General features: G+C 32.2%; 1 protein-coding gene across 2 annotated transcripts; it reads right to left on the bottom strand.

The window, feature by feature from the left end:
• Positions 1-26: 26 nt before the first annotated feature.
• On the bottom strand, positions 27-12,199 carry LOC148283276 (protein regulator of cytokinesis 1-like). Of its 2 annotated transcripts, none has more exons than XM_088223829.1 (13): positions 12,011-12,199; positions 11,728-11,927; positions 11,476-11,596; positions 11,154-11,383; positions 9,385-9,533; positions 6,851-7,018; positions 6,307-6,479; positions 4,353-4,500; positions 3,007-3,135; positions 2,599-2,729; positions 2,253-2,466; positions 2,027-2,164; positions 27-1,664 (listed from the first exon to the last, which is right to left on the bottom strand). In XM_088223829.1, exons 1-13 carry the CDS (start codon positions 12,043-12,045, stop codon positions 1,242-1,244), a joined length of 2,259 nt encoding a protein of 752 aa, XP_088079955.1. In that variant the 5' UTR covers positions 12,046-12,199; the 3' UTR covers positions 27-1,241. The 2 variants fall into 2 exon arrangements, with proteins under 2 accessions (XP_088079955.1, XP_088079954.1); XM_088223828.1 differs by having other exon boundaries at positions 27-1,778.
• Between the last annotated feature and the right edge of the window lie 4,682 nt (positions 12,200-16,881).

Genomic DNA, 16,881 nt, shown 5'->3' on the forward strand with positions numbered 1-16,881 from the left:
AAAACCATTCCAAAAAATTCGAAAGAGATTTTGCTTTAGTTTATTTATTTGTTTAACATTGTACAAGTACTTGTGGGGTTTATCGCTATAATAAATGCAGCAATTACTCCAAACCAACCAAATTCAGACGCTAGATAAAAATATATAGGTACATACATACCGCCAAAACGACTAGAGATTGGGGATTGCCACATTTATTGTGCTTTAATCGGATGTATTCATAAGCTTCAAAAAAATAATTATGCATGTATTTAAAGAAAACTACAAAAATAAAACTAACCTTTCTAGGTGATACTCTTCCCCTAATCTAACAGTAGTCTAAACAATTCTGAAAATTTACCATCCAAAAGTGACTTAATTTAACTAAAAGTAAAAAGTACAAGCCCACATAGCATTTCCCAGTTCCGTAATTTAGTTCTGCCACGCGATACTATATATTTAGAGGTAAATAATAGCAATGCAATATAATGAATTGAATTCTTTATAGATTTCTAATTTGCTTATCTAAATTTAAACATAGTTTTAGAATTAATAGATATCTTCAAACTAAGGAAAATTAAATGTACATTTCTTCTACTAAGATAATTAACATGTACATACATTCCTTATTTATTCTAAGGACAAATTTATAATTGCATAAAAATACCAAGGACTCATTTTGTTTTAAATATCTCAAAAATTGAATAATGTATCAACAGGAAAAACAATCAAATAAAAAAGAAATAGCACCGCAACATTGAATAACTTTGAAACAAAAAAAAAAGCTTACTCTTACATACCGCACTGTGACATTCATAATATCATGTACCTTGTGAAATCCATTTTAATGACAAGCAAAGAAATCTAAATACAAAGAATTATGAGAGAAACTGATTTTTTTTCGGTTTATCCTAATACTGAATATTATATAAAAAGGATTACCAATTTATGTTTTTAAGTTTTCATGATAATTTTTGAAAAAAACAATGAAAACTGTTGCAGTGTATAGAAATAATGTTATACTATTATAAACTTTACAGGGTTGATCTTTATAAATATATTTCCATTGAAAAAAGTATCTATCCTAATAACATCTTAAGAAGAAAAAAAATAAAAATAGTATTCACCGGAGTATAAGACCCAAGATAAATATAAGAGTTTATTTCATTTTCAGGTACCATGGTATAAAAGATGTACAAAATATTTTTTAAATATCAAATACACAGTATAAACATTTTTTTAAAACTTTTTCTAGATAAAAATTATATAATCAAAGGCAATTTAGATGCCAACTGAAGTTTAGACTGTTGATTAGCGAAGGACGGACTATTAGCTCTCAGGTTGTGAGAACTGCTGGAGCGAAGCATGGGGCGAGGTCTCTCCACAGGAGAGTCGACGCCGACAGTATTTTGGCGAAACAAGCCTGGCTTGGTAGCCTTACTGATGGGCCGCGGAGTGGCGAATAACTCCACATTCCTCCCAGTCTTGCCGTCTGCCATCTTGGTGTTGGTGTTATGGGATGGATTATATCTGTTGGCCATAGGAGTGGCGCCGAATGTGTTGGAAGCGTAAGTGTGAGCTTTAGGGGTCAATTTGCTAGGTGTGACAAACGGAGGAGCATTTTCTTTAGTGGCTTCCCTTTTACGATTATGGTGGAGTGCGACAACATTCTTGCTGGGAGTAACCTGTCCATCGGGCATATAAACAGAAGATGAGGCTTGCGGATTAAATGTTCGCGATCGCAATGCCCGCCTTGGCAGAATTGAACTTCGCGAAGCAGAATTATCATGGAGGTGCTCCTGTAATAATACGATTAATTTTAATATCAACCAGGGCGGACACGACAGAACGTAAAACGAAATACATACATTTAGTATGAGTTTTACTCGATAAATATCTACTAACTTTACACTAAATACTAACCTAGCAAAAAATATATACATTTTAAGACATTCTAGAGAAAAAAGGGCATTTTAAGTTAACACCAAGGCTACAGTATTTCACTTGATCGTAAAGTAACTTCAGTAATATCACTCAGCCTTTTTACCTGAAACTCTATGTAAGAGGACAAAGTATTTTCCGGAACTTCTTGGTCATGCTCTTTATCCGAGTTGATAGATTTCTCACCCTTAGATTTTCGCGAACGTCTTTTATTCTTGTTATCTCCACTTCTCCTGCCCACAATCTAAAGGAAAAATATAAAAGAGTAAGGTGCACATTTTACATCAAGACTGCAGTTAGGGTTGTAAAATCGAAAGGTATTTTTGGCATACCTTTTTCTTCTTGAGTATGTAACCGTTGACTGCGATAGTCGGTAAAGGTCCCTTGAATTTCTTGGCTTGAGGGCCAACATCCCGAACCGGGCGGGCGGGGGTGGCGGGAGTGGCCGGGGCAGTGGGGGCCGGAGAGGAAGAGGGAGACAGGTGAAGACGACGAGGCAGCAAGCGAGACTTGCTTACTTGAGGAGACTGTCGAGGACTTAAGCGCCTATAAATAAATGCATGTTCAGCTATAACACCAATAGGTACATCAGTTTATCCAAAGTCATCATAGAAATAGATTTTAAATCATTTTTGAAATAAGACAAATAGATTTTATTAAATAAAAGAATTTTTTTACCTTTTAACTGCAGTGAGTGCAGCCCTGGCAGTAAAGTTAGCCAACTGTCTGGACGCGGGGGCCGAGCGAGGTGCCGACATAGTGACTCCCGAAGGGTTCAGTTTGCGAGCTGACAACTTATTTTTACGTTCCTGTAATACCATATTAACCTATTATTGTTAATACTAACTACGTAATTAATAGAGCTTACAAAACAAGATACAGTGGGTTTTTCAACTGAATGAATTTTTTTTGCCATGCCCATGTGGGATTTGTTGACTTTTATGTAAAAAAAAATGTATATGTAGGAAATTAATATCAGGTTATTTTAACTATGTACACAAATACCAACAACTAATAAAAGTGATCAGATCAGTGACATTCTGAAGGTAAAGTTGAGTCAATAGAGTTGTACATGTAATGTCTCACCAAATTCTTCTTGTTCCAGTCATTTTGCATACACATCAGAAGACTTTCGCCATTTATTGTAAACTTTTTGGCCGTGCGAGATTCATAAAGCTCCACTAGCTGGGTGAGCTCTGCTTCTATTTTCGGCAACTGTGCAAATAAATTATAAATTTATTTTAAATTTCATTGATTTTGATGGGAATGCTATAATATTTTAAAGCATTGAGTTTTTCATATTAACTACATAATATAGTTACATGTGGGGGGAATAATCGAATAATCAAATAAGTCAAAATGCCCTACTTTTCAGGAGCCATTTTTTTATGTCACAAGTTTCAGTTTTTTGAAAATGTATGAAAATAATAATAAAAATTATTTGAACTAAAGATAAATACTTTGAACAACATCACTAGTTCTTCCAAATCAACCAATGATAGTGTTGTGAGAGATTTCTGGTTTACGTAAGTAAGATACATAAAAGTATTAAAAAATAATTTTGACTTAGTTTGATAGTCTATTAACAATGTTTTTTTTTTAAACCACTGAACTTCCTCAATATACGCATCTAAATAAATTGCAACAGAGAGGGAAATTATTTTTGAAAGGGGAATATGGAAGTCTATGCACCTACAGGACTGATGACCTGTTATCGGCTGGTTTTTAAAAATATTTCTTTTAATTACACTAGTTTAAATATTAATGAACTTATTAAGGCTTTTTAGGCTATGCCCATGTCAAGCCATAATAATTAACAATAGAAATATATAGTAAAATATATTAGATTGAATTATAATGACACATGATGCAATAGAATAACAATCTAGAAAAAAAGTTAAATACAAATTTAGATTCACACATAATCAAATTTACAAAATAATGGTATCATTATAATCAACAAAATAATAGTAAAATATAGTAGTATTAAAAAAAAACTAAATAATAGTATCATTGAAATCAATAGAAAAATAATATATATATAAAAACATAATTGAAATGAGAATTGAGATATGTTTTCTAGAAACTCACTCAATACTATAGTAAGAAATATAAGAAATAATTGAAAAGGTTTGTATAAATACTCATATTATGTAGAAAACATGACGATTATTGAAAATTGGATTTATGAAAATTTTATGACCACTTCATTCTCTCAAAAAAAGTCAAATGTATGTTATGTTATTGGTGTTCTTTTAAATCTTTCCTCTTATGGTAACACTTAAAAAACAGTAGTAATGTAATAGAACGTCGTAAACTGATCACAATCAAATCCACTTCAAATTTGGCATTGTAATTCCAAATTTTACCCATTTCTACTCTTTTTAGACTGTAAATAAAATACGTAAATAAAGTAAACATATTATAATAACCTGATTAGATACAGTTTTGCGTTCTTTTTCCTCCTTCAGCAGTTGACCACCTCTATTATGAAACCGTCCTGGCTCATTGGCGCGAGCTTCTAACTCACTCCACTTTGTCCAAAGTTGTTGTCGCACCTCATGCATGTCAAATATATCCCTTAAACAAGTTACCAAGGTTACATTTTCTCTGGCAAAGAAGGAATATCTACCCATCAGCAATAAGGGAGTTCAAAACTATTTATGATAATCCCGTGATAAAATAAAAATATTTTTTTCTGTAAGGTCAGGGTTAAATCGTATTGTATTCTTTATTTAGTCATAAAAAAAACTTTAAAAAAAAAATTTACAAACTAGTATTACACATACGAGGTTTATCCAGAAAGTAAGCTCTGTTTGTATTTCATGGCATTGCAGCGCTATGATCGCAGGAGTTGACACCATTATGAGTTAGCTGAGTGCTGTGTACGCTTCTGGGTTCTTGTTTGAAATACTGAATAAAATTGAAAATCCCGCCGCTTGCGAGATAAGGTATGTACTTAGTTTCCTCGGAACTGGTTCATCAAAGTTGGATGCTTATTTCATTCGGTGTCATGCACATTAGTAAGACCTTCCTTGATTTGTCTTTCCCATCTCCTTACCACTGAATCACGTATCACATGTTCTCCATGCACTTCACAAATCTGTTGATGAACACGGACTGGTTAAATCTACTTCGCATTGAGGGAATAAATTACAGACCTTATATCTCAAGCGGCGGGATTATAAATTTTATTTGTCATTTTAATAAGCACTACGAAGCGTATACAACACTACTGAGCCTCCCTGAAAAAAATGTTTAGAGCAGCGTGGGCAAAAAAATCTGGTTTAAGCAACTGCTGGAACAGTTTTACAAAATTAATTGATATTTAAGAAACAGCTTCACATTTTCATTTCTATGAGGGCGGAGGGGAGGGGGTGTGGCCACCACGATTTAAGTTTGACCGTTTCAATTTATTTTATTGACTGTAATATAGAATAGCATTTTTCCAATAGAAATTAAATGTATATTTTAACCCATTGCAACACAAAGCCGGCGAATCGCCAGCCAAGGTCAATTTGTCACTGACACACAAAGCCGGCGATTCGCCGGTTTGTCTTTGAAGTGATTTTTTTTTTACATTACAACAGAATGACAATAACTTTATTCATAAAAATGACATAAATAAGTATATTTCAGTTACTGATTTCATAATAAAATGTAATAATGACAATTTATTTAACATTATTTATTACAAAATATTAATTTAGTCTTAATGTTATTGTAATAAAAAAATGTGTCTAAATTAAATAGTGTGTTGTATGAACAAATTATGTCATCTTTATTAGTGGTGCAATTGGTTGAGATGTAAAAAAAAAAATCTACTACATATTACGTTACAATGTGAAGTTTAATTTATTTTATTGAAAACTGTTTTTTATTTTAAAATTCTGGCCTCCCCTAGCAATAGTCTACACCTCCTAGGTTACAGATGGAACAGAAATACAAATGGAACATATGTTTTGAATATACCTCGTACTAAGTCTTTACATATTCTTATCTAATATATAAAACATAATATTTTCTAAATTTAGAGGCGTTTCTAGCTGGAGAGTGTACAAACTTTTGTATCGTTAACTAAATAGCAAATAATACAAAAATTAACTTAAGAGGAAGGTTGGTTAAAAGGAACATTAGAATAATTTTACTAATCACTTGGCTTTTAAAAACTAATATACAGTCCAATCAAATATTTAATAAAGTTTTCTTCTGTGTGCGTGGCAAAAAACTTTCATATAATTCATTCAAATGTACGTGCTTACAAAAGCAAAAATTGTACGTTTACTTGGTTCACCGACGCACTAACACATTAACATAAACCTATGAAACATTGAAACGCACTGTTAATACTTTAGAAACGTGAAAAAAATTGAAAAAAAAACTTACTTATTATCTTTGTGAAATTCTTTCAATTCTTCCAAGTAAATTTCGTGCAGCATTAGTAAGTCTTCATTGTAGATTTTGGAGTAAAATTCTACAAACTTTTCTCTTTGTAAATCACTATAGAGACATTTATCCCACATATCTACTATTTCAGTGCGCACTTTGCCAACAAACAACTGAAATAAAAATATTTTACCATCATAGATTTTTTGTTTGTAATATTATATAAACGGTCTTGCTGTCTACAATTTAAGGTTATGTATGAATAGCTAGTGTGCAGCTGAAATCAGGTCAGATTGGTTAGACCAATCGTCGACTTTATGCTTCAAATAATAATCAAAGTCATCAAATAAAATTAAGTTCAACTGCGAGAAAGGAAAAAGTATTTTTAGTGAATTTGATGTAAAGACAAACTGTAAATGGTTTAAAATGAAAATTTGTCTCCCTCAATACAGACTTGCCTTGTGAGAAAAATAGAAGAGAAAAACAAGAAAATGTAACCAAGTAGTTTAGATTGAGTAATAAATCAACCAATTTTGGCAGTAACCTTGAAACTCTGTCGTTTTTTTTCTTCACAGCGTTGTAACTCAACTTCCAAAGCAGCTTGTGTCGAACGAGAGTGTCCAGGATACTTGCTCAGGAATGTCATTCGATATTCTGGAGACTCCTCCAGCCTCTCCCAAAGTATGGATAAACGCTCGCGCATTTCCAATACCTGCAGATGAACAAAATTGTATAGACCTCCTTCACATTACTTCTGCTGCAAACAAATTAGCTTTGCTATCCGCTAAAATGGTCACAGTCACAATTCTCAGTGTGTTTCCACTCTTTTTTATCCTTTCCTTCTCTTTGCAATTACTTAATACAATTAAAATTATTATTATCGTCACCCTAACTTGTAAAACTCGTAAGTCCACAAACGGTCAAAAATTATATTTTGCCATTTTCTGTTAGGACTTCTAATAATCTACATGTGTGTAAAACTTGTATATTTGTTAAGACTTCTACTATGTATTTTTTTAATATATTAAAATCTTCTCTACCATTCGCTACTGAAGTAAAAACTATATTATATAACCATTGGTTTAGGTATGTACCAGTAGCGTGCGGTGACTTTTGAAACTGGGCATGCGGTCATAAGAAGGTAAAAAACAAATTAGAATCTAAAAAAAAAAAAAAACTGTTTTTTTTTACATTATTAACTTTTTTTCTTTTTTTTTTAAATAAAGAAATATTTGCGTTCTTATGATTTACCCAAATATTTAATTTTGAGGGCCATTTTCAACAAGTTGTAAATAACTCACTATTAGAAAATGGGAATCAAGTTGGGGTAGAGTGGGATTCGAATCACGGACCTTTGATCTGTGAGTCCGAGATACTAGCCACAGGACCACAACTTGATTATTTGATAAACATAATATCGTATGCTTTAGAACAGCAGTTTCCATTTTTTGTCTATGGAACCTTAATTATTATTGGTCACTTTTTTGTGGAACCCCATCTCGATAGTAAAAATGTTAACTGACAAAAATAAAACCCGTGAAACAAAATTGCAAATTTCTCAGATAAGTTCAAAGTCTTAGACTAAGGGGTAGGCAGAGAGGATAGAACGCCATACCACTATTTCCTGGCGTACTTTCCACGCACGCCGATTAAAAAAAATCTATATAACTAAATATCCTGTTAATAATAATAACAACGTTCCTTTTAATTAAATGGAAGACCACTAAAACTTCTCTACAGTAAAGATTCAACTAGGCAATTTCAATTATTTTCCCGATTAGCATCGCGGTTAAGTCCACATTCGTTGCTTCCTTAAGCGGCCATATTAGGGATTATGAGATTAAAAAAACAAATAACTAAAAATAAAAAACAAAAATAATAATTCAGACTGCAATTTTAGAGTTAAAAATGTAAAAGTTATCGCGATAAGCTATATTATACGTGAAAAAAAAAACACTGAACTCAAAAATAATTTTAAATTACTTTGGGTAAGGCATAATAAAAACCGGAAGTCAACATTGTTTTAGTGATAAAACGTCAAGAGTCCTAACAACGCTGTTTTACACTAAATAAAATATAAAAATTTTAATTAGGTAATTATTGTTTTTTTACAGATTGAAATTTTCATTTGGTTACATAATTATAATGTTTTGAAAATTATATTCACAAAATCCTGTTTCCTGAATATTTTACTCAATTTAGTTAACAGTTTTAATTATAAACATAAAAAATGCAGAAAACCACAAAAAAGTCCTTACCCCCAAAAATGGAAAAGTATTTCAAAAAGAATTTTTATTACTTGGTAGGTAATCTTATCCCCATATAAATGCAAAATCCGAGCAGCATGCACAGTTGGTAGTGTAGGTTGATATAACAGTGTAAAACACATCAATACATGGGCGGAATTAGCGGTTTAAGTTCTGATGCGCTTGCGCTAACTATTCAAAATCCCAAGAGCATTTTGAGCGTCTAATATTTTATATGCGTATTAGTTCCGTCAGTCGGCTGCGGTCAGCCATGATGCGTAGTTGGTTGTTGCCGATTTTAGGGGTGATTACGTTTCATAATTACGTCAATAATCTATGATTAAAATACTTGATGTTTTTTATTTTTATTATTTTAAATCTTGAAATTGGGCACACATAAACATATTCTTATGTGAGATCTAATAATAAGAGTGTACATATATTTCATTTACAAGTTATGTACCTACTACCTACATAGTTTTCCAGTATTAAAGGCATGTGCCGCATGTATCGCATGTATGGACGACACGCCACTGGTATGTACATACTTCATGTACATTTTAAATATTTATTATAAGAGCCCTCCTGACATTCATAGATTAATGAAAAAAATAAAGCTTTTACAAATATAAACCCAACACCAAAAAATTGATACTAAAAATAAGCTCTTGAAGACCATTCTTCAATAGTAACAAATAATTTGGGTCCTTATTTATAGCAACATTTGAAGCCCTTGTTGATAGTACTAGCTGGGGCTGAAATACCATTTTTTTATTACGAAGATTAGTCCTTATTTGGGAAAATCATAACCTAAAATTAGTTTTTAATTTACCTTTGCCTGTTTTTGTTGACTCTGGTGGAGAAGACTTTTATGAACAACATCAAGTTTGGCCATATTCTGATCCGTAACACGAAATTCCTTGTAAGATGATTTCATCACATAAAACTGAAAACTGTCCTGGGGGTCCTCATCTATTTCACCTACAAAAATACTATTTTCAAATATGCAAGTATTTTTTCATATCTTTTTCATGCGCCACAACGCCAGGAGACCTATTTACAGTAGTGAATTACTGCATCCAGGCTTGAGAAAAAACAAATTTTCAATTTTTGTATTCTCACCGGGAAACGAACCCGGAACCCTCCGTGCATTAGTCAAGGGTCTTAACTACTGAGGAGGCAGCCTATACAGAGTGTTCTTTAAACCCTGTCACATCTGACACCACGATGATCAATATAGGCAAGAAGACATATTAGCATATTTAAAAAAATATTTAGAACAAAGATTTTTTTAAATATTTGAAAAACAAATGGTTGCTTACTTATGCAGGGAAGAAGAAAGGGGAGCGCGGCCGCGCGGTTGTCAGCGTATCAGACTCCCCCCTCCTCATTTCTTCCCTGCAGAAGTAAGCAGCCATTTGCTTTTTTTAGTTTTATATTTTTTTCAATTTTGAACATTTATTTTAATGTGCCAATATGTCTTCTTGCTCATACTTATCATCATGGTTTCGGATGTGACAGGGTTTAATTAACAGCCAGTATATGCAATACAGAAGCAAATTTATTACTATAGTCCTTAAAATATAGCTCGATTAGAATGACAGTTGTCAGCAAAGGTGACGGCATAACTTTGTAGGTACGTCTAAGGAGAGATTTATATTGACACACAAAAAATCATTAGTATCTGGCAGGTAATTTTTTTTATTTTTAAATACAATGCTTGACATATAAATCAACATAAATATATAAAATCCACTTTAAAACTAAAATAAACCAAGTATTAACGACGTTCTTACAAGGTTACATTATTTTGCAAAAACGTTAGAGATGGACAAATTGATCAATGTAAATTGATCGAATAAAAAAATAGTTCATTTGATGTTGTTCTTGAAAAAAATATAAATGTCTTATTTTTTGGCAAATATGTAGTTGTCTTAAACACATTACATGCTTGTTTTTGCGTTTAGATATCAATTTTCGGAAACCGAGTTTCATGTTTGCATGAAAAAACTGATAAAATCGATTTGGTCGGAACATGATCAGTAATTTACTATCACTATTGACATTAGTCTGGCAGCTGTCATTATAATCAAGCTATATTTTAAGGACTATAGAAAACAACATCTTCCAACCAACCAAAATCTTGTCCACATTGCAAAATTTTACTCTGAGAATAATGAACTGTAGCGCATTATTACTCTGAGATCATGTAAATGCAAGCAAGGATTTCTCCTGCCTGAATAATCAAAAACAAAACATACAACATAATCTGAATGCAAACCTAATGATACAAATAAAAAGGATATTGTATTGATCAATTATCTATTGTAATTAAACTTTTTAATCTTTCATCAGCATCATCATAACCCTTTCCACACCTAATGGTGCAGAGGGCACTGCATTGGTATAGGTATCAATAGCAGCATTTCTCGATCATTATTATTTGTTAAGTGAAGGCAAGAAGATTTATGCTTCAAGTATCAGTCCAGGGAATATAAGGTATTGCCTTTTTACCCACTTAAATTCTCTAACTAGTGCACAAGAAGATGGTAGAATAGTAGCAATTGATAATAGCATTTCTTCTAAAAATAACATTCTCACCAAGAAGATGTTTGATATTTTCCTGCTTCTTTAAGAACACTTCAACCCGCTTTTCATACTCCTCTTCTTGTGTCTTGAGGTACAGAGCCAACTCCTGAAGAGCATCTTCCGACGGCAGTGGAGTCTCCGCCAACTCCTTGGCTGGGCAACCCAGCCGGTGGCACAACTTATTCTGCCAACTATTTAACTGGGACAAATGTTCTTCACGGGTGGCAATCAGTTTTCGATATCTATAAAGAATTTCAAATCATTAGTACAAAACAAATCTTATTGTTTGCAGGTAATAATATAATTACTTGGTTTATTTTCACAGCACACTTACTTGTCTAAATCATTTTCCAGCGTTTCTTTCATTGCACTTAGGGGGGTACCTTTGCTTAACAAAGGTGTATCTATTTTAATACTCAAACGGTCACCTAATAATACAGCTTCATTTCTTAAATCTGCAACAGTCGTCAGACAATAATGACATTTAAAAAATTCCGTTTATTGTAGTCACGCCCAAAATATTTTTACAAGTTAAACGAATCTATCTTCATTATACAAGTAGGTTTTACTTCAACATCATACTCACTTTCAATTTCCAATACTATAACCTTGATCTTTTCCAGTGTCTCTTCGAGAACTTCATCATACCTTTCCTGAACTATTTCTATTAATTCCTCTGTACGTTTTACCCTCGTCGGATCGTCAACACCCAGTAGCCTCCAATTGTCATTTAAATCATGTATAAGTTTCCTCCCATTTTGAGCTATCTTTTTCTCGACCACATCACTATACAAAAACAATTCAAATGAGACTGAGAAACAACAATAATACCCATATAAAAAATATTTTGCGAACAAGACCGCACTTACAATAACTGAATTTCATCATCCCTGTATTCATACATTTTATAAAATACTTCAAGTAAGCTTGAAAAAGAAAACACTATACTGAATATTAATATTACTAATCAGTATCAGTAGCCGGCTTTGATACACCCAAAAAACAAACCGCCAACGAGCGAAGAAAATAACCGCGATGTCTTCAACCGAATTCTATTTAAATGAAAACGAGATCGTAACAAATACAATCATTTGATTGGTTGATTTCGTAACTGGGATCACAAAGGCTAGATGAATTACTTTGAAGATCAATTTACGCTAAAATAGTCCTTAAAATATATTTTTAAGGCGCGAATTTGATAGTTTTTGCTTAAACGTTAAATCTAATAAAGCCTTGTTTACACGAGGACAATACAATGGATATGACAATATTGTCATGTCCCGGTTCCGTGGACAGCCTCGACCGCGCAGAACATAAACGCTGGGACAATACGAAAATTCGGCCGCAGTTCATACGTCACCGCTACGAAAATAAATACACGACGGCGCGGCGTTTGTTGCGAGCGAGTTCGCGAAAAATATGATTTCTGATGATGAAAATATGAAATATGGTTATTGACCAAAATGTGTTTGGAATTTTTGGAAGATGAACAAGATAATAATAAGAAAAAACTATGGATTAGGAATTGGATGGCGCGCAGATATCTAAAAATGATTGACTCATTTATTCATAAAATTTGAATAAAACTTGAAATAGTATTTTTATTATTAATTGAGTCTTAAAAATGGTGATCGAAAGCAGTTGAACTTTCCGATAAATAATGCTTGACGATTGCGAGTTAGCCGATTTATAAATAAATCTATACTTATAGAAACATCATAATGGCAAAAACATTGTTTTATTTATTATTTTGTCTTTTTAATTCATGTTTTATATTTGTGATATTATATTTTAAATGCGTACACCAAAATATTTAATTAAGTATTTACCATTAATCAGCATCGAAATTAAACTACGAACCCGAATTCACTGAAATTGCTACCGCAGCATAACCGTTTGCAATTATTATACATTTTTTATCTTACATTGTATCTCAGTAAATGAAACAAAGCAAATGCACATGTATTTAATAATAAATTTAAACATCATCCTATACCTGCGTTAGGAATATTTTAATCCTACTTGGAAATATGGCGAATTTCACAACGGCCAAGTTGGGATATTTATTTTTTCGGCATCCCAACACTGGCCAACGACCGCATCGTATTGTCCTCGTATGGACACGCACGCACAGGGGACAGGACCTTGTGACGACAGCAATTTTCTCGACGTGAGATTGTGTCACTTGGAAGTTTTGTAATTTTTATTCCTTTTTTTAAGCACATTTACATTTTACATTTTTTTTGCAATTGGAGGAAATTATAAAGTTAATTTCTATTTATAGCGAACATGACTGTTTATGGCGCGGCGCATTGATTGCCCAATTTATAGGGACAAACGATGTAAAAAAAATGCCGTGGAGGCAATAATAGCCACAGTGGGAATCCTAGGTTTCTTAATATGTTGTTTAAAATATGAATTAAATTTGATATATATTAAATAACTATTTATAACACGTCACGTGTTTTTTTATCTTTTATTTATAAAAAGAAGAATTTTGTCGATTCACTCTTTTTTCATTTTTCAAACGCATTTTGAAATTTTCCTCTTTAATAATCTTTTGTCAGGAACCTGCTGTTTCATTTTTTTAAATTATTTTTTTTATATACCTTATTATACCATCTACCAACATACATGACTCGTTGTCCGAAAATCTTTTAGAAAATATATATGAGGAACACCCTTAAAGAATTTAAATTTAAAATTAAAAGTCTGCGGTCAACTTACCTGACTGACGTCGAAAAGATCCATGACTGCTTCATGATCATGATGAAAAAGATTCATGATCTCGAGGTCGGGGGCTAATTCAGATGCCATATATAAGCCAAAAATACTATGGTTTAATAAAAATGGATTCATTCATTGATTACGTGCGATTAAAAAGAAACACAATAAATCATATGGCACGTACATCTTTATTATGACAAATTAAATAAATAGGTATAGGTTACTCAATTTTAGTTGAGGCAAACCAATACCCAGATAGCAATTTAAACTTTCCTCAAGCTTGTATCAAGTTTGAAGTATCAATTGTTCAAGCTTGACCCAAGTTTGAGATTGCAACTCTGTAAACTTGAGGCAAGTTTAAAGCCAATTAACATCCAACTTGCATGATGTTTGTTTTTTACAACAAAAAATAAAATAAAAAAATAAAAAAAAACAAAAAACTACAAGAAAAAAAAAACGAAACAAAAAAACACAAACCAAAAATCACGAAGCTTCTTAAAAATATTTATATTAAATAAAATATCTTGTTATTATTACTCAGTATATTTATTTTGAATAAATAATAAAAATTACGGGCTATTTTTGCCAAGAAAGTCAGATGATGTGATGCCAGATGATGTGATGCCAGATGATGTGATGATAAATAATTCATGTCAATTGACTGGAGATCAGAGTCCGGTGCATTCTTTTGTCTCTAGACTCTGAAACAAATAAAACTGTTTTATGACTTACTAGCTTTTCGACTAGCGGGATTTCTCATGGTAAAAAGTATTCGATATTCAAATCAAAATTTGTTGCAACAAACGGAAAACATTTTGGGAAGGACATATGGAAGTTTAGGTATTTACTGAGCTTATGTACTGTCATTGGCTGGTTGAAGTGGCCACTTTACAAACTGTGTAACATTAAGCGTTCTGCCTATGTTTAAACATTTTCATTTCCTCAACTCTTCCATCTGTTAACTTTTGTGAAGTATAAAAGTCTCTGGGGTTAAAGTATTGGTTTATTATATTGATATATTATCAACAGCCTTTTCGTTCTGTAAATAAAGCATAATTCAATCATTTTAATTCAATAAAAGTATAATGTTTGTGATATTTAACAATTAATCAGTTTCAACTATTGTAAGCATCGTGCAGTGGATGAGATATTAATATCATACTTACTTTTAAAGAGCTCTTGACAAGACGGTTTTGTCGAGTGACAGTGCAACAAAAACTCATTTTTAATGTTTTTTCCTTAGTAGCATATCAATTGTTTATCCTTTAAACTGAGTATAAACACTTCGACAATATTAAAAGTTTTAAAATCGCCGGAAAAACGTCCAATGATAAATATAAATGCGTAATTAAAAATGACATAAAACGATGAAACCCACGGACAAAAACGGTGAAATATATCATTTTTCCATGACTTTGATAGTATTGCCAATCTGAATGTTGTTTGGAATTAACCACTTTTTTGGATATTTGTCATGCACTAATTTAATTCGGCGGCCTCCGTGCTGTAGTGGTTAAGACATTTGGCTCACACATGGAAGGTTCTGGGTTTGATTCCTGGTGAGAACTCAAAAATTAAATGTGATTTTTTTAAGGCTGGGCGTACCGTGCTGTAATTCACCACTGTAATTGGGCCTCACAGCCTGTTGTGGTGCCAAAAAAAATCGGTCTTGTAGAAAAGTCCTGGGATTAAATATAACAGTTTAAATAAATAAAAAATTAAAAAAGGAATTCTCTCCATATTTTTATGTATATGGCAATATGCTGATCACCACTGTATGACTTTCGGATTCTGAAATACCATTCTTGACATAAAAAGATTCCAGCAAGTTTCGTCAAAACTTGTCTCTTCAAATTTGCCATAACAATATTCCAGCAATTTTTGATAAAAAATTGTCGCGTCAAATTTTCCTTTGCAACCTTCCATCATTCTTAAATAAAGTTTGTACCAAGTTTCACTGCTATCTGGGTAACGAATTACATATTAATGAAATGAATTGGTTAGTATAAGTGAATTATGATTCCCGGTTATTTTCATACATATATTATTGTGGTATGATAAATCATGACCATAGAGTTTCATGACATTATTGAAAAATTAATATATATCTTTGTTTATCTTATGAAGAGAAATGAAAGGGGATCACCTTTCATATAAAAATGAGAGAAATGGTTTTTCTTCAGTTAATTATTTATTTAAATTTAGTTGAATCATTGTTTTAAGCAATGTTTTCAGAACTTCAGCAGTTTACAGTTTTTACATTTAAAGAACTTAAAAATATTATTTATTTATTTGTTTGGCAATTTTGTTTACAACAAAATTTGACTGATGATTGTAAAAATGACCAGGACATAGAAAGATAGAGAATACCCATTCATGTCAGGGCCTCTATGCTGCAAGACGCTTCTACCTCCAAAAAAAACTATTTATACCGACCAGGCTTACAATACTTGAATTTCCACAGAACGGGTATTATCATATATCATTGAATATATTTTATGGAAATACATTCAACAGATGTATCTTTGTGCATAAAAAAAATTGCATTCATAGGTAACTTAGTGTGATTTCATTAATATGTATGCCTTTAACATTTTAAGAGTTTGTATGGTTACACAAAATACAGTACTGTTGAAATAGAAATATCAACATAACCACAAAGTTTTAAAATTTATCTGAATCCTGGGCCAATTTTGCAAGCCGGAATCGATATATTTTGGTAATTCACATAGTGAAGTCCAAAAGTGGTTTTCAGTTGTTCATTTATCAAGCGTTTTCGACTTTTTTAAGCGACGGCCTCAGGCGAAACGGCGCTTTCATTTTGAACAACTGTCAAATTTATTTTTCCCCCCTTCCCCCCTCCTAATCCCCTGAATCTACCGAAATCTACCGATTTTTTTTTCTGAATCTACCTCTTTTCGCTTGATCCAGTCTGGCAACCCTGCCTGCCACAATCCAAAAACTAGTAATAGTTTTTATCACAGATTATATAGTACAAGTAGTTTTTATCTTT

This window comes from Micrasema longulum, unplaced genomic scaffold (assembly GCF_059751315.1).
Source record: "Micrasema longulum isolate JH-2025_06_02 unplaced genomic scaffold, ASM5975131v1 h1tg000251l, whole genome shotgun sequence".
Classification (NCBI taxonomy): Eukaryota; Metazoa; Arthropoda; class Insecta; order Trichoptera; family Brachycentridae; genus Micrasema; species Micrasema longulum.

What these genes read in the sequence shown, in the direction of transcription:
- LOC148283276 (XM_088223828.1), bottom strand. Translation starts at nt 12,045, where the DNA reads ATGTATGAATACAGGGATGATGAAATTCAGTTATT. An exon ending in AAATATCAAACATCTTCTTG is followed by an intron (nt 9,534 to 11,153) that starts GTGAGAATGTTA and finishes GTATTTTTGTAG; the next exon opens with GTGAAATAGATGAGGACCCC. An exon ending in ACTGGAACAAGAAGAATTTG is followed by an intron (nt 2,730 to 3,006) that starts GTGAGACATTAC and finishes ATGGTATTACAG; the next exon opens with GAACGTAAAAATAAGTTGTC.